We start from the raw sequence: 24,518 nt of genomic DNA, 5'->3' as shown, positions 1-24,518 counted from the left end.
CAGCCCTAGCAGCACTAACCAGTATGTGCCTGTTTTAAATGCCATCAGGAATGCAACACCCTGCCCAGAAGCTGCAATTTACTGCACTAAAATGCAGTGCAACAGCAAAGAACTCACCTTGCATAGTATGTCTTCCAGTTGCATGCTATTGAAATGAGCTGAAGCATGAGTTGGACACAAGACAGTTTGAGAAAAACCTCTGCTGGCTCCCAATAGAGCTGTGCTGGACCATACTCAATCAGGAACTCCATCATCTCTACAATCTGCTCGTGAGTATACGAACAGGCCTGCAGGGAAGCACATTGGAAACATGACAGCAAGCAAGGTTACAAACTTGCACAGCCAAGTCCCCCACTGCTGAGATTTAACTGCAAACTGCATCCACAAAGAGCAGACCACCACTGTCTCTCGCAGATGAAGTATTTACTTGATGTTTTATTCCCCAATTATAAGAGAGTTTTCACTATAATATACAATAAGAAGCTTAAGAATAATACCCTTGACATTTCTTTGAAGTCCTAGAAAGCTTAGGCCAGGCTGGATGTGAGGAGGAGGTTCTTCACCATGAGAGTGGTGAAGCCCTGGAATGGGTTGTCCAGGGAGGTGGTTGAGGCCCCGTCTCTGGAGGTGTTTAAGCCCAGGCTGGATGAGGCTCTGGCCAGGCTGATCTAGTGTGGGGTGTCCCTGCCCATGGCAGGGGGGTTGGAACTAGATGATCCTTGTGGTCCCTTCCAACCCTGATTGATACTATGATACTATGAAAAGTTACAGGAAAATTCTACTCTGCTTTTAAGCTACTGAACTAGCAGTTACTAAACCATCACTCAAAATAAATCTGCACTAAAATATTAAAAAAGGACACAAAAACATATTCAACTACAAATTCCAAGTTCTGTCTATAAAACACACTAATAAGGAAATTCATAAGAATTTTTTTTTAATTACACTAGGCAGTAGGCTTCTACACCTTTCTTCAGTTATTTAAAATAAGTGATTTGGGCAGAAGCAAGAAGCACCATTGTGGTTTTTTACTTCAGCCCTTCTAGAAAACCACCATAAATTAAACCAAAAAGCACAGGTAAAGGTGCTCCCTCAAAACAAACAGCCCTAAAATCCAGTTTCTTCCAAAAAATAAATCACTTTGCAAAGAGAAAATAGGAAAAAAACATCACAACCAACACAAGACTCACTCAGGTTATCCCTAAAGAATAAACCAGGTTGGAAGAGACCTTCGAGATCATTGTGTCCAACCTATCCTCCAACACCACCTAATCAACTAAACCATGCAACCAATCACCCCATCAAGTCTCCTCCTGAACACCTCCAGTGATGGTGACTCCACCACCTCCCCGGGCAGCACATTCCAATGGGCACTCACTCTCTCTGTGTAGAATTTCTTCCTAACCTCCAGCCTAAATCTCCCCTGGCACAGCTTGAGACTGTGTCCTCTTGTTCTGGTGCTGGTTGCCTGGGAGAAGAGACCAACCTTTGCCTGTCCACAACCTCCCCTGAGCCTCCTCCTCTCTAGGCTAAGCAACCCCAGCTCCCTCAGCCTCTCCTCAGAGGGCTTGTGTTCCAAGTCCCTCAACAACCTTGTTGCCCTCCTCTGGACAGGTTCCAGCAAGTCAACATCCTTCCTAAACTGAGGGACCCAGAACTGGACACAGTAGAGCCTATGTGTCCAAAAGACACTATCAAATCAAACTTCTTTTGAAGTTTCTCAACATTATGCACTTTTCTACATATAAAGATATTATCTTTTGTGAGACTAAAAGCATAGAAAACCCCCACAAATATAAAGAATGACCTGCCTTTAAGTTAAGTTTTTGGGAGATGGAAGAGGAACCACAGAAGATGAGCAGGAACCTTAAAGCCTCTTCTGTATTTTCCTATTACAGCATCACTCCACGAGGCAGGAAAAAAGTACATGGGGAACCACATCTCCATCCCTATAAATTGCACACCCCCTAGTCACTCCACTGTCTCTAAAGGACAAACACATATTCCTGCAGCTTGGATTCACTTGCTAAATGGAACAGCCACGATAAAAGCTTGCAACATGCTACTCACCTTGTAGGGGGGTTGTGGATGGACCAGAATGCCACCTTCGGTACGCTGCAGAGACTGCTTCACCTGTTCAAGCTTGATAGCAAGGTGAGCCTCAAAGTACCTACGCAAGGCCATGCAGGTGTGCTTCCCAGTCTGGCGGCTGGCAAAGATCTCATCATCACTCAAGAGGGCTCCTTGGTCTTCCAGGTTTAAGATCTCTAGAGTGCTTATCTTCAGACAGAGGTTGGATGAAAAAAATAAGTTCCATCAGTTCACTCTTCAGGAATAACAAAAATCCCACCTACCATTCTCAGCTGCACATATGCTCCAGCCAAACAAACTCACTTTGCTATGCAGTACAGGCATGATCTGAGAGCTGACAAAAGCTGTCTGAACAGAAATGACTATGTGCATGGATAAATAGTAAGAAAAAAAAGAACCATTTCCCCCCTTCACTATCTATGGAGAAAAGAAATTCAGAAGCTACACCAGTGTAGATCTGGAGGCAGTGTTGTGCTGATACTGTTAGGTGTTGTATTATACAACATAAAGGCTGATTACACTCTGCAGTCCCCCCAGTTAGATACAACCCAAGCTATCAGGGCTGCACACCAATACCACGCAGACCTACCAGCTTTTGTAGGCAAACAGTGTAACCTGTGCTCATAACGTTTCCACAGAGCACAGCTGTACCTCTGCTGGAACAAAGCTGGCTTTACCTGCATCCCAAAGGGTGCAGGACAGTACCACACATGTATGTGGAATGGTGAGAAACATGTGAACTACCACTAAGCCAGCACTACTTCACCCAGGAGTTGCACCAAAAAGCTCTCAAAGCTCTTAGTAATAATAACAATAACTATCATCCACACAGATGATGCTTAGAAAACTCACCCACCCAACTCTATCTCCTGGAAACTGAGGAAGAAAACAACCCAAGCAAAACCAAGCAGAACTCTTTACAGTTGCACTGTAAAGGATGCAAAACCTGCCACTAAAGCCCTTTCACTGCACCAAACTAGAAGCCTTACCAGGTTAACCAGACGTCGAAGGCCATCATGCCTGTCAAAGAGCTCCAGGACAGCACGGAAGGAGAAGCAAATGGAGAAGAACATGGTAGCATGACAGCAGCCCGAGGCATGGGAGCACTCCATTAGCCATAAGGTGTAGTTTACTACATCTGAAAGCACATTATGAGGGTGCATACACACCTAGAAAGAAAGAAAAAAAAAAAAGGCACACCATTCTTGAGAAGGTTCTCCAAGGAGCAAACAGACAGAGGACAAATATCAGTTACCCCCAGCCTGACTTGGGATATCTGAGACATGAAATAAAAAGCCTCATTTGAGATTAGTAAAAGAAAGCTACTGAGACAAATAAAGGCTATGATGTGGCACAAACAAACTAGCAATTGGTCCATTGCTAACTGGTCCAGAGCTAAACACAGTAACTACTGATACTATGATACTATAGCGGTCTGAATATAGTGTAATTCCAGAGAGTCCTCCTCCATATCACTTCAAGCTACCCAAATGATGCTCTGCTAGAGGCAGAGAAGAAAGTTCCCAGGGGGTGGTGGGGTGGGGAAATCCTCTCAATGTAACAGTATTACACACTCTGTTGCAATTCTAGCAAACACTGGCAGCCCTGGATTCTAGGGTAACTGCAAGGATCATCAAACGCAAATCTAAAGCTTGACTTCCTCTAGAAAGAAGACAACTGAGCTGGTCTTTTTGTTTTCTCAGACATGCAGACCACATGCTCAGAACTGCACTGCTGCATACCTTTGTTAGTTTCTAACAATCAGGAACTCTGAGCCCTCTGCCAAGGTCAGCACCAAGAGGACCAGCACAGTGAGCTGAAGCACTGGCACCAGCTGCTATATGCCAAGTTAGCTGATTTTTTCATCTCTTCTCTGTTGCTGCTGGACATACTCATACAACAAAATGCTAGCAGCTCCAGCCTTGCTTCCACCTCAAGACCTGAGGCTTGGCATGGACTAAGTGACTGGCTTACTCTGAAATCCAAACACAAGAGATAAAGGTACCACAGAAGCCTGCTCTACCTGGTATGTGTAGATATTGGGGATAACATCTGACAGATGAGACATTTTCACTACAAAACAGCTGCATGGTTTTACAGCATGGCCTGAAGTCATGGTCAAGCAGAAAACATCATGCAGCTCCCTGCCATAGCTAGCTCTTGACTCTCCTTTTGAATAACCAACCACCAGCAAGTGGAACCAGGGGGGCTGGGGCAGGGGGAAAGCAGGCAGAGGGAGTTTCCTCATGAATAAATTCTCATGACAAAGTTCAGAGAAACACCAAAGCAGGTCACATACAGCCAGGGTTCACCTTTCTGGCATAGCAGGTGTAAAGAAGTGGAAGGAAAATTACTCCCATTGCACCTTTCTTGTCCTCACAAGCGAGATGTAACACAGAGCACAGGCAGCCCTTGATCAACCATGACTACCCAAAGGGTTTTGAAGTTGCTCATACAAATACCTGCAGAACACAAATGCCAGCAGAACCCACAGAGCTATGGCCTTCAACAACCACTACCACTCCAGCCTCTAGGTGCTCAGGAGTGTAAAGCACATTACATCACAACATACATCCAAAGAGCATCAAGCACTAGGAAAGAATAAACAGCAATGTACAGTTACTAGTTTAATTGCTTCCATTTCCCACTGAAGAAAAACTAAAATAAATACTGGACAATGCCAGGGACAGGCCAGGAATCAAAAGGCATCAGAGAAAAGCTGGAAGGCTTAAGGCTACAGCTCTGCAGTTGTTCTGAATGAATCTTAGCACAGGATGCTCCCATATGCCAGTGCTAATGCTTGCAAGCTGAAAGTTCATTGTTTGTATTTCTTGGCATGGTAGCAACTTCAGAATAAAGTGGATCAGTTTGCAGACCTGGCTCTGGACACACATGCTGCTGCCAGTACAAAAAATAAAGGAAATACAATCACTGTTCAATGTACCTGAAGCTGAGGTAGGCTGCCAGATCAGGCTGGCTGAAGGGATGCTTGCTGGAAGAACACTAATGAGGGTTTCTTTTAGGATTTTCCTTTGTTTAATATGTCAAAATAGGAGGTGAGGAACTTTACCTTCATTATCAGCCATTTTAACATTTATGAGCTCAGGGCACGGAGAACCCTTAGAGTGCTTTAATTTGATGTTCTCAGCAATGCAAACCAGACCTCCATCGGTCCTGTACTGCACTCTAACACCACCACTGAAGCTCTGCTGCTCTCTGGACTCTGACTGAGGCACTGTGCATGAGTGAAGCTATCCACTCTGGGACCAGGCATGGAAAAAGTACTATTAGGTATGGGAGTCCATTGGAACAGATGGGAATGGAAAGACAAATGAGACTGGAGGACTTTTTCCATTTTGGGGAAAGAGCAAGAGGGAGTAGTAGGATGAAGAAGGTGATGAAAGTATTGAGACAAAACCAACAAGAGAGGTCCTCTGGTTAATTCCCCAGGGACTGAGATCCAGACCCTTGGAACAAAACACTGGAACACATTATTTAAGTACTTCCATTGCCCCTGCACACATGCAAGTCTCCCACATAGATCTGCTTTTTAGCATAGGAGATGTTTACTCACTGTTTGAACACTGATAGAAACACTAAGAAATTCTGGGAATCACTGCAATTGCCACAGAAGAAAGTCTCTTACCCTCTCCATGGCATCTTGATTGTAAGACAAGTAATATAAGCACATGGAGACCCCTGTTGCTGCCATGGAAGGACGAGGAATCTCCAGCAGCTTTTGCACTCCACCATGAGCAACGAACTCTGTCGCAAACTTGTTGTGCAGCAGCAATGATGCCAAATGCTGAGGAAAGATAAAAGAAGGTTAGCCTGGAACCTTTCAAACTGTCATCAATTCCCCCCCAAAAAGGCACTATCCCTTTGGTATACACATTTTGCAAAAGAAATAATGAAAGCAGGGCAACTCAGAAATTAGCCAATAGGCCACCTTAAGTCCTCCTGGTCTTTTCATACTAACTCACTTTCTATTACCACTAAGAAATAATTGAATTTGAGTTCAGCCTTTCCATGTGCCACATTGCTGGCAAGAAGAATTTTACCAAATCAAGTTTAAAGACCACTGTTAAAAATGGAAGTCTGCAGTTTACCACACACCACTCTTCTGTATTACCAACACCTTAGGAGGAAACAGTAGAACCATTGTAAAACCCACTCCCTCCTCAGCTGAAGTAACCTACACCTTTTGTAGGAACACTGCTCCTTGGAAATTAATTCTCAGGCAAATGACAATGAAACAGAGAAAGATGACACTGGAGGATCAGAGGCGGAGAAGTTACAGTGAAAGAGGGAAAGAACACAGAAAAAAATACAACTTGCACTGCTGCACTACAGGTTTAGCTTGAGCAAGGTTATCTTGTGTGATTTGGTACCTTGGGGAGGTAACCTGAAAGACTACTCACACAGAACTACTGTATTTCAAACATTAAGCTCAGAGGTCTCATACTGGGACCTCTGGGAATAAGATGCCTACGCTTCTTATCCCTCACAGTTGTCCCTCGAGATAACAGGCAGAGGAACAACTCAGGAATGCCATCTAAGGGTAGCAGCAACACAACCATTTAACAGGAAAAGCAACTTTTATCTTCAGATAGGTAGATTGGAGGTGAAATTACGATCTTTGTGTCCCCTCAAACCACTCCTTTTAATTTCAAATACTTGAGAGTTATAAAAACAAAACTATAATGCGTTCAGGTTGAGTGAAAGCAAATTCCAACCCCAGGAAATGCTACAAGATACACAGGTCTAAAGAAGGTGAGCATTTGCCTTTGACACATGCAGCAAACATATCCAACGCTTTTACAATATTGATGGTACATTTTAAGCATTATGAAAGTAATTTACCTTAAGGGCTTCAAAAGTGAGCAATACATCATTGGTTCGCTTCAGATCAATGTAGTACATCATCAGCTCCCTGGATCCCAGCTGCATAAAGATGGGTAGTAGCTGAGAGAAATAAAAACGGGAGACAGGCTGATGTTTCATGGGAAATGCAAAGTCCATTTTGGTTTTTACTCTCTCAAATCCCCAGTTTTCCCCTATTAGCAGATACCTGTTATGAGAGGTCAGTGGTAACAAGCTCCATCCATAGGAAGCAATAAAGGTTAACAGACCTCTTGTAATACATCTGCTGACTGCAGCAAGGTGCATGACAGCTGCCACATGGAAATCTTAAGACTCTCCTTCAAGTGCGGCTGTGGCAAGTCCACACAGATACCACCCCGGCGATAGGTTCCACCTTCCATCTGTGCAAAGACAACTACCCAACAACTGAACAGAAAAAACAGGAGAGCAGGGCAACAAACCAAAACCCTTTGCATAACTCTTTGTGTAGCAGCTTTATAGCATTAATTCCTATTTTTATGTCCTCATAGTGCTGCCATATGAAGTGATCCAGTCAGCATGCAGGGCATTAGGGTTTCTTTGGCTCGCAAAGAAGCAAGGCACACGTGTGCACACACACACCAAGTATATCACAAAGCAAAGCTCTGTTGCTTTGTTCTACTTCAAACTAAGTTAAACCACCTCAAATAAGATTAGACAGAGATAAAGGTGGCCTACAGATCTATGCTAATTTGAGGTTTATGGTGGAAAAAAAAAAGAGAAGGAAGCACTTTGATAAATGTGATGCTGCCCAACTGCTTTGCCCTTATAAGCAACAACAGCTCTCAAAAGCATCTCCACAACATGGGCACTGACATTTCTCATCAGAACTACTGCAGAGGTTACACAAACCACTTCACTCAAGAGCTTAAAAGTTCATTATTCTTCAGACTTCAAATCATGGAAGTCCATCACATCCCCTAGAGGAAGCAGGAGAAAGGTCTGTATTTCAAACAAAGTGACTCGCCCTGTGTCATGTAAACAATCACCAAATTTAACACAAACCACAAAAAGAATTCCTAGTGCCATGCTCCAACTACTAGACCACACACCTGTTAGGCTCAGGTTTGAGTATTATCTACCAAGTAATACTCAAACTAATGACTTCATCAATCTGAAAGCCATCAACAACTCAGGAAAGGTTTCTGATCTTTATCATACCAGGAAACATCAGGAAGCAATGTAAGAGTTCTGCACATTGTTCCCCCTGATGCCACTCATAGTTTTGTCAGGAGAATTCAAGTAGCGAGTGCTTCCTCCCACCGTGATATGCTCACCTCTTGGTACTCCCCTAGGGGAGTCAGGTACTGAAGAATAAGTCTCTGCTCTATGGCGGGAGTCAAAGGGTAAAGTGTGTAATTAGTGCCAATCACCCACGGGGACATTTCTGACCAGCTGCTGTTGGACAGTTCAACAGACACACGCTCTTGTTCTGAGGCGGAGAAGCCCAGCTTTTGCTTGGCCTTCCGGAAGCCATCTCTGTCATGCTGCTTCCCTGCTTTGCCTTTTCTCAGTCCCCCATCATCTAGCTTTGTAGCAGAGTTTACTCTGCTACTGGTCTTGTGACTTGAACCAAGATTAAAGGAGATCTCCATATCTCCAGAAACTTCTTCTTGCTCTCCATCTACTGCCATCTCCCCATAATCCATATCCACAGCCTCTTCATCCAGAGGCAGCAGGGGATCTGATGGCACTTTCCGAGGGCTGGGGCGCTTGCTTTCTTGTTTCGTAGTCATTTCAGTGACCTGCAACTCTCGTAGCCGTCGAAGCACCAAAGCCACCTGTTTCAGAAGAGAAGCATGCATGAGAACACCCTTCTCACTTTGATCATGCAGCTCACATCAGTAGTTGTTTTTGTTCTTATACAACCAAACCCACAGCATGAAGTGTCAAGCATCCTACATTTGCCCAGAGAAACTATTTCAAACTGAGTAAGAAAGCTGCAATGCTTCTTGCTACAGCTACTTTCATTCTAAACCACCAGCACCTCATCTCCTGCATGAGGTGTCTTGAAAGACATTAAGAGCAGATGAACAGCAGCAGTGCCAACAGAAAAGCCTATCAGCTTGTAACATGTTCCCACCACCTCTGTCTGGCCTAAAATAAATGCAACATTCCTTTTCAAAACAGCAGCTTTGACAAACTGCAGCTCCACAAAACCCAAGATCTCACTTCAAAACTGAAAGGCTTTACCTGTGCAAGAAATACAATTGACTCATGCTTCAATGCACAGTATACCATCCCAAGAAACACATTTGCCTCTCCTACCTCCTCCCAAAAGTCATTGCAATTGCTGATAAAGATCATAAGGAACTAACCCCAAACTGGCAAAAGCCTTAGAATAGAAGGGAATGCAATTTCATACTAAGTTGTCCCCATATTGATTTAAATTTCATTTGTAAAACCTTTCCCAGTGCATAAATCATAACATGCAATAGTTAGAGAGAGATAGCTTCTGAATATTTTTTTCCTGAAGGAAGCTATGAATGAGAGACCTATTAAAAAGTTGCTGCTTTGACTTCTTAGGCTTCCACTAGCACTTTTGAAACAAGTGGTATAGCAGAATAACCAGGCTGCATGCCCCAGCCTCAACACACAGTCAGGAAAGGCTATGAGAAGAGGCTGAGGGAGCTGGGGTTGTTTAGCCTGGAGAAGAGGAGGCTCAGGGGAGACCTTATTGCTCTCTACAACTACCTGAAAGGAGGTTGTAGACAGGTTTAGGCTCAAGGTGAGGACAAAGTTCTTCACAGAAAGAGTTATTGGCCATTGGCCCAGGGAGATAGTGGAGTCACCATCCCTAGAGGTGGTCTAAAAGATTGGACATGGCACTTGAAAGCCATGGTTTAGTCAGTCATGAGATGTTGAGTGATAAGTTGGACTTGATGATCTCTGAGGTCTTTTTCAACCTTATTGATTCAATGAAAGGATGGAAAACACAAGCTACTGACTCTTACAGGTATTATTACAACCACTCTAAGACCTATAAATTAACTGATGAATAGGAGCTCCTCACAAATTAAAAAGGGAAAAAAAAAAAGTAAAAGTATCTGCCCTCTACAAAGACAAAGTGACCGAGAGATCATTACCAATTGTGAGTTCTCGTCCCTGTAATTTGCAGCAATATCTTGGTTTTCCATAGCTCCTCCTAAGAGTCCCGTTGCATATGTCCTCAGGGGCTGATCAGCCTCTCGTGCCCACTTAAAGAGATTTTCAACTATACCTTCCTAGAATGGGAAAACAAGAAAACAATTCCAGCAGTTATCTTTCAGTTTGAACTTCTCGGTCCCAGTGAAAGCATCTATTGGTAACAATTCTCCCTACCAAAAGAAGAAATAAATCCAACATTTTAAGCTGCATAAAACTGCTCCCAAGCATTAAATATCTGGAATCAGGATTGACACACCCACAAACATCATCTGAAGTGGCCAGTCAGCCTACTGCTTAGAAATTAACAAAACACTGCAGGTATAAATTGATGAGTAGAAACAAACAAGCCCAAAGCTCCTGGTAGTTTCACTAACACAAACCCCCAGAAATTTAGCAGGTTTCAAAGAAGCTACCTTGAACTTACACCAAGCAGAACAAAACTTGGACAACCTTCTTACATCTCCCTACAAGCTTACATGGGCTATATTGGGAAAGTCACTTAAATAAGCAAGCTACCTAGTGTCAGAAGAACTCTTTACACTCATGATTACTCACCACCCAACAAAACAACCTTCAGCATAGTCAGAACTCCATGATGTTTGGAGAAGAGTCAAATGTATGCCAGAATACCAATTTGTACATATGAAAACCTCAATCTTAAATATGGTTAATATTTTAATAGTAACAAACCCAAGAAATGTTTGAAAACAGCCTGGCAAGCAGCCTTCCTTAACAAGGCTGAATAAGTGTTAATTAATAATTACAACAATTAAGAAGACAAGAGTTCAGAATGCAAGACTCATTTTCTTTCTTCACGACTGCATTTCAAAACCTCATCCCTTGCCACACTATTGTCTCAGCAGGAATCTTGCACATCACCTGAATCATAGGTGCAGTACAATAAGATATCAGTTAAAAGTATTAATGAAGATAGATACACTTCAGGAAGAACTCCCAGCTTACAGATTTTTAAAGAGTTGCTTGTTATGTATTTAAAGGAAAGTGCATTATGATTTAAATGTTCTTAGGTCATTACAATAAAAGTTGCTCTGCTTGGTCTGCAGAGGGCTCATGTATGGCCAGTGCAGCCCCTGCTCCCCATGGGTTTGTGACCTGCCTCCCCACACACGGGCACCCAAAGAGCCAGAAGAGAGCTCAGTATCTTCTCACTCAAAAAGTAAGGAAGTCCTTAAGCAGAAAACTTAAAAGTTTAATTTCAGTTTACAGAGAGATTTAGTCTCCAAAAAAGGCTATATCCTCCACAAACAGGGAGCTATTGGTTTGCTTTTCATCTTTTTGGATCAAAGACTCGCAGCTTTAGCCTTTGGACAGATCACCAAGACCCCAAAACAAATTCAGTCCCTCACAAAGGGAGAACATTATTCTTTCCTTTCATCATGCTTTACAGTTCATATCCGTATTTCCCATAGTAAAGAAACTAACTTAGAACTTTTATATAAAGCACTACCTAACTTCAGAAAAACACTTCATTAATTTTTACAGATGAGGAAGCTGTGGCTGAGGAATGAAGTCAACTTTCTCCTCCCTGTGCATTCCTTCACTTGTAAACATACAAACTGATGTAAACAAACAAAACTGATTCAGCTGTCCATCACGGTTCCAGATAATCCACACAAAGCACGTGGATTTTAGACTGCTTAAAGAATGACTTGCTTATCACTTAACTCTGATAAAGCTATTGCCCTGCTGTAGCTGGGGATTACTGGGCAAGACTCCTAAAGCAAGTCTTCACAGTCTATAAAGCCTGCTCCATTCACTGGCCTAGAAAATACCAATTCCAGTTACAGCATTTCCCAAAAACATTACAGGGAGTTTCAGGTCCTTTGTTTGAATCAGTCCTGTTAATACCTTAAAAGCTGCAAAATAACCAAGATTTGATCAGCTGAACAAACCAAAATCAAAAAGCCCCAAGCCATTAGTAGGATTGAATGGACTGTCTCCCAGAGACAGGATTTCAATATGGCTTTTTAGTGGTTTCTCCTATGGGAAGAACCTGTTGGGAGCACAGAACACAACAAGCTTAGAAGCTAAGCCTTAGTACAGATGATACCTTTTCCTGAAAGACAACAGCCGTTTCCAGTCCAGGCATGATATCCAGAAGTAGCCTGCAGGCAGCAGTGTTCAATGGAGGTTCTCTGCTGGTCATCACATAAGCATTCACTAGCTAGAGAAGATGAGGAACAGAATTGGTTTGAAATTCAACTCTTACTAAAACCAGTGCAGTGAAAGCCTTGCAACTCCCACAGCAGTAAAACAGTTAGTATGTAAGTCCTGGACCTCAAGATGGCTAACCTGCCCCCTTTGGTGTCTGAGAAGTTGAAATTATTTCTCAGAGAAACAGAATTCCCCTTTGGTCTGCTGTCTTGAACTGATTTGTAAAAAAAGGAAAAAAGCTTAAAAAATTGCAGTTCAGCAAAAGTGAAAGTGCAGCAAACAGGACAAAGTAAGAGTTTTTTAAAAACCCAACATAAAAAATTGCAGATTTTTCATGGCATCTGTTTGCAGTTTAAGGCAGAAAGCTACATTCATTCAGGCAATCTGTCAGAATCCTTATAGCAATGTGTACCAACACGGGTGCCTGCAGGGATATGAAAGCAACAAAAATTGTAGCTATCAATTCATGCTTGAGTACAGCAAAGCAAGAGGAAAGCCAGACTCTTGCCTCCTAATTCTCTGACTGAGCCTCTTAGAGCTGCCATACTCCTCTGCTCCTACAGGCAGCCCAGCGTCTCCAAGTATTCAGAGACAAGGCATTGGAGTTAGTGGTGTTAATGTCTCCTAAGGAAGTTAATTATGCTTTTAAATTTGTATTAGAATACCTATATTTTCTTTAAAGAAATTAATAGACTTCAAAAAGAACTAACTGAATTGTTACTACCCATCCCAGCACTCCTGAGCAGCTCATGAACTCCCCTTTCCTTGAGTCACTTTCACAGTGGCAAATGAGTTGCCTCAAAACCCATTTATAAAAACAAAAACAACCACACCACAATGGAAGAGAGAGTTCCCAGACCAATAAAGTAAGTATTAAGGTCAACCAGCACAGTGTAAACAAAACCCATAAGGTGGTGTCAGGAGCTCACAGAGAGCTCTCAGAGCAAACCTACCGCGTTCATGAAATCATCATTCTTGAAAAGTATCCTCAGCAAGTGCCCAAGCATGCACTCTGGGTCTGCTCGACCTGCAGCAGAAACAGGACAAGGCTTATCCACCTGCCTCAGGACAGCAAGATTAATCCTGACTACTGAGGGATACTGCTGTCTTCAAATAGCAGGATCCTTCTCAGAAGGGAAACCACAAAGAAATGATAGGAATTATTCACCAAGTTAACATCTTGCTAGTAGGTATTACTTCCCTAAAACGCTGACTAGGCAAAGCACAGCATGTTTCAGTGAGCCAACAGTATTGGATTGTCAGTTTTCCAGACAGATGACAGGCAAATTGTTCCATTGACTTAGAAATGTGTCAACTCCAAAATAAAACCAAGTAAATACTCTAAGGGTAACAAAAACACCATCAGTGGCTGTATGTAACTAAAGCACTGCACTTCCTCACCAGCAAATTCAAGATAATCTGGGACAGACTGTCTTCTCTGTCCATCTAACACCTACTTACCTGACATTAACTGCAACTTAACATGATCACATCCTTATCTCATGAATCAGCCTCTGAAACAACTTCTCCCAAAACTTTACTTAGGGCCTCTAAATCTTGCAGCAAAAGTCAAAACTGCCAGATACCAGGGTTCCAGAGAACAATTGCCCATTGCACAAGCAGTGTCAAACTATGATCAGCAGTGGGCACATTCAGGCTAAAAACTGCTTACTCTTACACATGAATTACCAGGTATCTGTTGTAAAAGAGCTGGTGCTGCCAGCCATTCAGGACATCTTACCTGGGTGTCGGTCATCAAAGGGGTCTGGATCTCCCTTGCGGTACTCTTCAGTCTCTTTCTCAATCAGCTCAGACATTCTGCAGAAGGAACAATAGCAAATGAGCAGAGCTCACATTCAGTATTCTAGTGCACAGCTCCTCACAACAGCCTGTCTGTCAAAGTACTACAAAACAGCTCACCAACTTCCCTTTGATACATAAGCAGTGCCACCAGAGCATTCCGGGCTGTTCACAGTAGAGGGGTGAGAAAAACTTGTCTGTAATCTCTCTTCCCCTGCACTGCACTCCAAACCACCCTGAACTCTTATCAATATCCTAGCAAGATGCACAAGTGTGACACTCTGGAGGGACCAACACCTTTTATTAACTCATATTAAAGTCCTGATAATGTCCTACAACACATAGTTAGAGAAGCAGAGCAAATAAAGGGTTTGAGTAGTACTTCTTACCATCACATGTTCTTTCTTTCACAGCACAGTTAAGTCTTAAAGAGGTGACCTAGTCCTCTTTCCTCTGCCCCTGGGTATGCAGGGGCAGCTCTCAAACTGCCTACACATTGTTTTTTACACATTACATTTTAATAACACTCTACTTAAGTATTTAATAAAGTGTTGTGTAATCTCTATTCAGCTTCATCAAAGCTCAACTTTGCATGTGTCAGTTACCAAAATGGCTAAGACAAGGTAAAACCTCAGCCAGCTCCTTAATCATAGGCCTTCAAAATACATTAAATGCTCCTCCATACCAGAGAAAAAAAATGAAGCTTGCTTTGAAGCTCTGCCTTCCCCTAAACTGAGAAGCAGCCTCAGCAAAGACAAGAAATCCTATGTTCTAATTCATTTAGAACAAGCAGTGAGGGAATGAATTATTATTTTTATTTAAACAAAGTCAAAAAGAGGGAGATTATCTCACAGTCAAGCAATAAAAACATTCCATAGTCATACACTGTCCTTCTCCATGAAGTCTTACAGCGGAAATATATGCAGGTTGAGAGGGGATAAAGAGAACTCTTCAAAAAACATTAGCAAATTAAATCTTATTCCCTCAGTATAAAACCTGATCCCCTCATCTCTGCTGAGGTCTAGAGTGGAGTGCAGCACCTATGGGCATTATGACATTTTAAACAAGGTCTTAATACCTCAGGGTAGTGATCTAGGCAGAGTTTATTACAGGGGAGGGAAAACTGCTGGAAGCCTATAGTAATCCCCGGGAAAATATTTGTCTTTTGCAGGGGATTTCCTTTTTAGAATGTCACTGGCTTACACTCCTGTTAGTGTCCAGAAAATATGCTGTGCTCCCAGGAGCAAAAACATACTCAGACCTGCCCAAGAGCTACGCTGACTTGGCAGGATGACAGAGGATGAAGTTACGAAGCCTGCCCAGACTGTAGGTACAGCAAATTAGTTCATCAGGAATGAGCAGAGAACTTCCCTGTGTGTCTCTGATCTGGCAATTATCTTTCAGCAAACTGTTTATCCTGTGGGGTTCTAGTATTTACTTTCAGTAAGCCTGAATGTGAAGAGATGCAAATCATGTCCCTTGCTAACAGGTGGCACAGCTTGAGCTCTCATGAATTTCTGGCAAAATGAAGTTATTTCAGTGCTCCACTGCCAGCTCCTTGGTTTTTTGGTGGTTTTTTTTTCCATGGGAACTAATAGCTTGAGGGGTGCCAGATGACAGACAACTGGGACAAATGAGAGTTGAGTAGCTGCACCCTAGACTTGTCAGGTCTTTTTAGGTGGCAATCAGCATTCTGAGTAGGTGCCAGAAAGGCCAGACAAGCAGCATGGAAAGCAAGTGTAACATTCTCATCAGTCCATCCTGCTCAGGGAGGCAGCCAAACAGCGTGCCAGCTGAAGCTGCTGAGTGGTTTCACAGATGACAACATTATCACAGCCTAGATTAAACAGGCATGTGAATCACCAATTATGGAGTTTTCTGACACAATTAGACACAACTGTTTAACCAAAATGAAAAAGCACTGCCTCTTTAAAACTGACTTTCAAAAAGAAAAAGAAAACTCCAGCTTGCTTACAACACCCTTCTTTTAACTGACACTTACAAAGGTGGCTTGTGAGGTGCCTTGAATGAATCTACCCAGACCAACAGCTTCGATCCTCAATTGAAGCAAGAGGAGAGTCAAATTACTAACAAAGCTCATTCCTGCTTCATAACACGTGGTACACAAGGCTTTAACAACAAAACCAGTTCACAAAACTACTGAACTTTTATTCAGCTTTCAAGATTCCCTTCATTCACTTAGCACTATATTGGTTCTCTAGCCACTTTTAGGTTTGACTAAGGGGTAGGGCTTCTTTTGCCTTACTTCTGACCAATTCTTTTTCATCTCTGTACAATCACTTTGGAAAGTTAGTCAGTTCTTCACTTTTCCTTGCCACAAATTGAGCTTACCTTGGGGATGGGGATGGAAGGGTCAGTGGTAAACATAAAAGTATGTCAGCTCTGCAAGACACCCAGTGATCTAGATGGCACAAAATAAAGCCATCCTAATACTGCTCTAGTCCATCATTTGGCATTAATGACCAACACAAGCCTCTAAAATAGACTGCAATAGCATGAAGTTCTCTCAGATCTCAGACCAGATGCTTGGTTTGTGGAGATGAGGTTAAACTGCTGGTTTATCCCCTTTATGGAACTTGGACTCTTGGAATGGAGTGAAGGATTTGACTCCCAGGATTTGCCAGTGGTTGAACATGACTTGTATCAGACTATGAACCAGTGATCTTGCAGGGTCATTGCAATTTACAATACTGTAGAAAACCATACACATTAAGCATCTGTTGCCTGCTGACATGCTTTCCAAGCAACTTCTTCAATTCAAGAGTCTGTAAATCCAGAAAACTAGCTCAACTGCAAGTTACAGTTCAGTTGTGTCCTATAAGCACACTGTTGCTTTTGTCCTCTTACTGCTGAAATGCTCACTACTGCCCTCTCAAGTACGGTGCCTTTTAACAGACCCTCATCCACACAGGGAAGCTTTTGCCCGTTTATCTTAGAAGCTGGAAGGAAGCAGAAAAACATCACTCACCAACAAGCATGACCACAGCTTCCTCTGCCTTAACACTAAAACAATATGCAAGGGCATTACCCTGCCTCAGGACATCAGCTAACACAAGCTCCAGTTGTGAGGATTCCTAGCATCTCTTCCAGCAAATCCCTTTAAACCTATGCTGCATTTAAAACCCTTTGCTCCAAAAAGGTGTATGGCTTTCATTGCCACCTGAAGCACCGTAAATCCAACTTCTGCCAGAGCTAGCAGATCCCCTTGCTATCTGCCTTGAATAAATCTGTATTATCTGCACTAAAGCCAAAATACCCAAGCTTTTACCACCCATAACTACTCTGCCTGCTGCTTAGAAGCTTTGGAGAACCAAAAGAGAGTTATCAGACTTGTCTGGGCATAAATAACATAGGCAACTCAAGGAGCTGAGAAGGAGCAAGGAGTTTATAGCAGACTGCTATAAACACGGGAAAAAACATGTTTAATTCAAATGGTTTTACATTTCTTAGAATAGAGTAAATTTCTGCTGTTCATGCCTGCAAGTAAAAGCCTCGAAGTAGCACGTGTTCCCTTCAAGATGCAAATCAGACAATACACAGATACACCAAGACATGTTTCATGATACAAGAGACCTACTCATTTTCAAGTGTTTTAAGGATTGACTTTCTGCTGCTCATCTGTCTCCTCTGTGTTGCTGTTTTTAAAGTGTAGTGAGGGCAGGAAAAAAGTCGTGCCCACTAGGTGAGGTAGAGAGCTGTGCAAAGAAGTTCCACTAGATTCCTGTTACTTCCACCCAGTGTCAGCTTAGAATCTGTCCACTGACTTGTCTGAGCCAAACAGAACCCCAGAATACTTTCAATGCAGAAGTGTGGTAAGTCCCTCTGTGTACACCAAGCATGAAGGGGAACTGGGTGAAATTTCTCTGAATCCATTGAAGTAAGAGTAATAGCCACTCTACCCAAGAAAGGCCTGTTACCACAATCACAAACCCCACAATATCACTGATGAAACAACATTCTCTCAGCTTTCAACCTTGACCAATCTTTTACAAGCTTCAGGTGAAGATACCAAAGTTATTTCAACTATTTCATGACTCTCCTGACTTCTATCATTTCAGAGAATTAGATTCATGTTTTAAAGACAGCCTTTGCACTGCAAATTTCTTACCAAAAATTTTATGGATTTAAATACCACACTTCAACTTCCAGCCCTAGAAAAATTAATTACCAACAGGTAATCAGGCACATAAAAACCTCAAGCAAAGATATGTGAAAATCTTCTGTCAATTAGCTTTGGAGATTTAGATTCAGGAATTTATTTAATAGACCTTACCGGGTGAGAATAGGGACCATGTCTTGCCCACTGCCATGTTCTTTCTCCCATTGCTCAAGCAAAGCAGTGAGTTCAGCCTTGGAGTCCACATGCCCAGATCCTGAAGTCATGGCTTAGCCTAAGGCAGAAAGAACAAGAAAAAAAAACAGAAAAGTTTTACTGGATTGAAATAATTCAAATCAAAGATGATGAGTCATTTGGAAGAGGCAAGTAAAAAGCAACAAGGAGCGAGAAAGAGATGATTAAGTAACACAACAGGGCAGAAATTCACTTTCAAAGCTGGAAGTTTCTTTTTGGTCCTTTGCCTGAAGAATGAAGTACATGTGCACACTCTGCACACAAGTCTTGACTGGTGCCCGACAGCCCTTACCATGACGGGAACTATGCACACCTAACCACAGCTGCAGTTGGTATTGAAGCCTTTTAAAACTCTACCTCAACTCCATGAGCAGATCAGAGTTAGTCCTTTGCTGTTGCTCAGGGATTTAGTCAAGTAACAAGAAAGCCAGAGCAGCAAGATTACGATCAGTGTCATCATTCCAGTTTAACACCCTCCAGACAGAACTCTAAGTGCCAAGAATCGTATTAGCCAAGGAGGCAGAAGGCAGTGGCACTGAGCAGCTATGGGCAGCAGAAAGAGCACCAAGACAATGGTAGTTGGGAAACAGAGCAGGTCATCACATCAGGACTTGCTCAGGGTTTCCAAGAACAGGGTGGCTCTGGTAAGAAGGAAGAATGATCACAGAAGGGCTTGAGCACTGGAGCAATTACTTCAGGTTTATCAGCCTTTACTCGCAAGACAGCACCTGACAGAAGGTTTGTCCTCACATCTTTAAAAGTGAGAACCCTTTACAGTACTTAGTTCCTTTCATTAAATGGTACCTTAACAAGGGACTATCACTCTAGATTGTTTAAGCCTCTAAATTTCCAGGTGTCCATTTCTGTCCATCTGATTAACATCTACTAAAATGAACAGAACAAACAAGAACAAAATCTGTCTCCAAACACTGCTGTGATGGCTGAGTACAGCTGTAACTTCTGCAGGGAGGAACACCCAATCATCATTTATAAATTGATCTTGTATTTGGGGCAAGGGGGCATTAGAAATCAAAACAAAAGACATTTTGTTCACATCCAAAAATGCAGAAGAATTTCCAGCATGACACTGGCCACAACACATCCAGTACCTATCTGGCACAAGATTAAATAGCTACTTGCCATAACTGACCGAGAGAAAGAACTTTCCAAACCAATGCTAAATGCACATATGTTTAAGACAACACACACGTCACCTCCCAAAACACATATTCAGCAGTCAGTCAAATGACAGGCTATAAAGGGCCATAGGTCAGCATAGATTACATAAGCCTTTATGGCCCAAGTTAATTCTGACAAGCACTGCCATGTTTAACCTCCACTTAGTTTAGAACCTCTTCTCACCCAGGGAATGGATGAGCAACCCTACAGCTCTACCTCCTGTCTCCTGGCTGCTTCTGAATTTAATCTGCTGTGACTGGTTAGTCAAATAGGGAGACAAAAAGTGAAGATCACTTGGCTGAAGATGAAACTGCCAGAAACTGCACAAAAAATCATCACCCAAAACCTACAGAAAAATAAACCTGTGACTACAAGACATCCAGTCTGAAGAACACCATTTTGGTAAGTACTATATGAAGTAGAGGATATGCTAACAAAAAACCCTACCTAAGCATAAAGAAAGATGCTGTTTTCTAAATGACAAGTAATTATGATTTTATCTGGAGCATTCATTATTCATTCATCACAGAATTAGACTGGGAAATTTCATGCAAATGCATAAATCGCTCTGGCAAAAACACTACCTAAAAGCAGGCAGAAAAACATAATGAGATTGTACACACAACTCTCAAGCCTTTGAAAGGGAAAACCATTCCCAGCTCATAAAGCTCCATTCCCTTTTTCATTAACTGAAGACACTTGCCAGCAGCACTTCTGTGCTTTTAAATACCACCGATAAACATTCAGACAAACCTACTCCCAGCCCCAGAACACAAGTGCTGTAACAGTATGTGCATCCAACCATGTCAGGCATTTCCACCTTCATTTGATACCCAAGGAACACAGAACAAAGCACCTTGAGTACCCATAGCTGGTAGAAGAGCTGTACAGGCTTCCCCCAACAATCCTTAATTATTCCAGCTACAAAATAAGAAAGGTCAAGCAATACTTGCAACAGGTCAACAAAGATCCAGTCAGAAAGCCCACAGGAACTGCTCATGTTGCCCTCTGGGACACCTCACTTAAAGCACATTATGAGTCTAAGCAACTGGTGCCAACACACAATGACTTTCCTGAAATGAAGTTAAAACATAAGAATGCCATCCCTTCTACAGGTACACAGCAATACATGGTCTTGCCAAGCCATTTCATTTCTTTCAAAGGTTTATCCTCAAATGAATCTGACTATTCTAGATGGTATTGCAAAGAGCAGCAACAAGAAAAACCTTAGAAAGCACCAACTTCCACAGTTCTCATATTAATGCATGCTCGCAGTAAAATACATAAGGATGGACTACTATAGCAGGTGAATTACTTCTTAAATACAAAACTCAAAGCAATTCCTACTATGCTCCCTTTTTTTTCCCCCCAAGAATTCCATATTAAATCAAAGTGAAGAGTCTGGCAAAAGGACAAGGTCATCAATGGTATGGTCTGAAATGTCCCTGTCAGAAACACACCCTACCTGCTGAAGAGGAAGGCCTCTCACTATTGCCTTGGACAAGCTGGTGAACAAATTCAATCTCAAACTGCACTCCAGCAACCAGCAGAAGAGGGAGCATGGCAAAGATTTTGTGAGCTAGTCATACACATCTCACAGAAAAGAGAAACCCGAAGCAGCATTCAGACACCAATGCCTAGAGGGACTCACATTTTTGAAATCTCAGGCCCCTTAATGCTTGAGTCACCTGAGTCAGACATTTCTGAACAATGAAGAAATACAAGTCCCCCTGAGCTCCAACTGAAGCGCTCAGTAAGTGCACGCAAGGTTCAAGCGGCTCCGTTTCACCCCACTGAATGTCACACCAACTGCAGAACTATTACAGGTAGCTGTGTTTGTGAAAAGCATCATGAGGTTCCAAGCACACTGACTCCAACAGATACACATTTTAAAGCGTGAGATCTCTCAGGTGAAAATAAATCTGTTCAGAAAATCTGACAACCACCAATTTGGCTACCTGGGAAACAAGGGCAACATCCACACCTCGGCAATTCAAACAGAAAATTGAAGAGCCACATCACAACAACAAAAATCATATCCGGGGGGGGAAAAAAATAATAATCCATTGTAATCAACTTCATAGAAAAAATTGCAATTCAGATGTGAAAAAAAAAAATTACAAGAGGATTTGCACATCCACATATTGAGAAGCAATCCAAACTTTGTAACTACGGTCGGACCTACCTTCATCAAGTTTAACATTGTTCCTAAATGTGACTCTAAGGATGGCTGAGGAGACAATGTAGATGAGAAGTAACGTAACACAGTAAGGGAAAATCAGGAACTCATGGATTGCAATCCAGGAGTACCCACAGCAAGCTGTGCAATCTCTAAGTCCTTCCACAGTATGTTTTAACGCCAAGATTTCTATGTTAAAAAACAAACAAACAAACAACCTCCCTCTCATCACAGTTATTTTTTTGATGGATGAGATACCAGACAGCTATCTGCCTAAGCCTGCTCAGTCTGAAATGACCATGCCAAAGTTAATGCTGAAGCATAAGGAACTGTTAACACTGAAGCTCACTTGTGGAAGTATGCCACCAGCCAGCAAAACCTTCACGATCTACAGAGAACAAACTTGTGTTTTGGTATCAAACGGGAGTGAAGCTCTGAGGGAAGTTCTCGTTTGTTCAACTTCCCCTTTTAACCTCTAACAGAACTCCAATTTGACTGTTACTACAGAACATATTCCTTCCTTCGAAAATTCACCAACTTTTCACAGTTAGACTATTTCTGTGGCACGAAAAAAAAACACTAACATTTCCCGGATTCTCTGATTTTATGAAACAAACCTGGAACTACGTACTGACATATCAGGACAAGCATAAAAAACAGGAACAAAGTTCTGCTACCTACAAAGGAAGGTAAGAACACAACGCCCGGCCTCAATGCGAATTTCTCTTTACATGGCTGGGAAGCGCAACAAGAGGGCCCCTCCTCCCCGGAGGAGCACCGGGGCCGGCTCTAGCCAGGAAAGCTGCAGTTAATGATAGCTCTAACATCTCCTCAGGGTCTAAACCGGCAACACGCTCCCAGCGTGCCGGCGCTCGTAGTGGCGAGCCTTATTGGAACAGAGCGTTCGCCGGGCCCCGGCCGCCGGCACTGCCCGTTCCAGATGAAGGTTTAAAGGTTAGTACAGGTGGCGACCGTCCCCCCAGCCAGAAAGCCCAGCTTCCCCTCCCGAGCAGGCCCGGCCGAGCGGCACTCCGCAAGCCCCGGAGCAAGAGAAAAAGCCCCGGAGGAGGGGGCGGGCTGGCCGGCCGGTGCGGACCGAGGCGGGCGGGGCCGGCGCGGTGCAGGCCCGCCCCCCCGCCGGCAGCCTGACAGGCCGAGGGGGAACGAGAGGAGGAGAGGCGAGACACAGAGACCCGCCAGGCCCTCACCGCCCACCACCCCCAACCCCCGTGGCGCTTCCGAAGGCGCTCCCCAGCGTGGGGGGGAGGGCGCGCAGCCCAACCCGCTGCCCGCCGGTGGCTCCCTCGGGCCTGAGGAGATACCCTCCACCCTGCCCGGCGTGGAGGCCGCGGCCGCCAACCGGCCCGGCTCAGAGGGAAGCGCGGCGACAGCACGGCGCGGCCCCCACCCCTGTCCAGCGCCTCATACCTGCCCAATGCTGCCCCGCTGGGTCGCCGCCGCTGCCCCCGGCCCCTGCGCTCGGCCCCGCACACCCCGCGGCGGCCGCGATTGCTATGGCGGGCACACACTTTGCGCGTCACCACGCTAGGGGCCGCGTCACTGCACGCGAGGCAGCAGCGCGAGCGGCAGAGGGAGAAGGGAAGGAGGCGGTCTCGAGGGCCTTGCGCGAGGCCTCCCGGGAAATGGAGTTCGCGCGAGGCTGGCCCTCTGCGCATGCGCTCGACGACAAAAGGCGCCGCGGAGGACGCTGGGCGTTGTAGGTGCCGCGAAGCGCCGCCACTGCGCACCCTCAGCCCACCCTCAGCCCACTCCAGCCCAGCTCACCGCGGCTGCGGACGGCCGTGGGCGAAGGGGCGTTTGCCTGGGAGAAAGGCGAGGCTGTTTACTCTGCTTTCTCAAGGCTGGCATTGAGGGGTTACAGAGCAGCAGCTGCCGCCCCTGATACCCGTGTGTGTGCTCTGATAGCACCGTAACGATGGGCACACCGCCATCCCTTCCTCCAGCCCCAATGGGCATGGCAAGGACCGTCACTAGCTAGGGCTTTTTCTTCCTTTCTCACTTCAGTGTTCACTTGTGCATTGTGCACCTGCTCAACTTTACCTCTAGGTAGACAGTGAGATGGCTCAGTCAGAGGGCAACCTGAAGAAGAGCTGAGCTGAGGAGTACGCCTGCCTTTGCTTCTTCAGGTATGGTTTCTCCTCATTTTAGCTGCAAGACAAGATCATCATCACTATTCCTTCCAATTAAACCGTGACTGTTTCTGGCAGTAGATGTCAAACCCCACAGCAGTGCTGAAATTGTGCTCTGGGTCATGCCCAACAGCAAAAAGCTGTGACTGGCCTGAAGAAATTCTCAGTCTCTCCTGGGCCTCTAGCACAAGATCCTCTTCTCACATCCCCACCCTAAAATCCTCCAGGAGAAGCAATGAAGGAGAGTCTGCATGTAGAGAAACACTCAGCATTTTGTAGCCCCATTCCTGTTTGCTTTCTGCATGCAAAATCTTCCATTCCTCAGGGATATTTCTCCTTGTCTGTTGGCTGCCTGGTGGGAGGGGCCCAGCTCTTCAGGCAGCACTGTGTGCTTTTACAGTGGTAATAAGATGTTGTTCTGCAGTATTAAGATACCCATGGAGAGGATCTATGCAGTTTCAGCAAGGTTAGCATTTCTGAGAGGGAGGAAGGGTACACTTCTCACCCATACCCTCATGGCTGG

The 24,518-nt window shown here is 43.9% G+C and overlaps 1 protein-coding gene across 3 annotated transcripts in view; it reads right to left on the bottom strand.

Moving 5' to 3' along the window:
- Positions 1-23,371, bottom strand: part of DCAF1 (DDB1 and CUL4 associated factor 1) — a 53,276-nt gene extending 29,905 nt beyond the window's left edge. For all 3 annotated transcript variants that reach the window (XM_068157812.1, XM_068157811.1, XM_068157814.1), the window contains exons 1-12: positions 23,274-23,371; positions 18,410-18,527; positions 14,057-14,133; positions 13,269-13,342; positions 12,212-12,325; positions 10,080-10,217; positions 8,271-8,774; positions 6,955-7,056; positions 5,738-5,896; positions 3,081-3,260; positions 2,071-2,280; positions 118-287 (exon numbers count right to left, since the gene is read on the bottom strand). In XM_068157812.1, the coding sequence (XP_068013913.1) occupies positions 118-287; positions 2,071-2,280; positions 3,081-3,260; positions 5,738-5,896; positions 6,955-7,056; positions 8,271-8,774; positions 10,080-10,217; positions 12,212-12,325; positions 13,269-13,342; positions 14,057-14,133; positions 18,410-18,519 (1,838 nt within the window). In that variant the 5' untranslated portion in view covers positions 18,520-18,527; positions 23,274-23,371. The remainder of the gene's footprint in view (positions 1-117; positions 288-2,070; positions 2,281-3,080; positions 3,261-5,737; positions 5,897-6,954; positions 7,057-8,270; positions 8,775-10,079; positions 10,218-12,211; positions 12,326-13,268; positions 13,343-14,056; positions 14,134-18,409; positions 18,528-23,273) is intronic.
- Between the last annotated feature and the right edge of the window lie 1,147 nt (positions 23,372-24,518).

The sequence above is a fragment of the Melanerpes formicivorus genome, unplaced genomic scaffold (genome assembly GCF_026170545.1).
Source record: "Melanerpes formicivorus ecotype bairdi unplaced genomic scaffold, bMelFor1.0.p_v2 SCAF_38, whole genome shotgun sequence".
Taxonomy (NCBI): Eukaryota; Metazoa; Chordata; class Aves; order Piciformes; family Picidae; genus Melanerpes; species Melanerpes formicivorus.
This window is presented reverse-complemented; position numbering and strand designations above follow the sequence as displayed.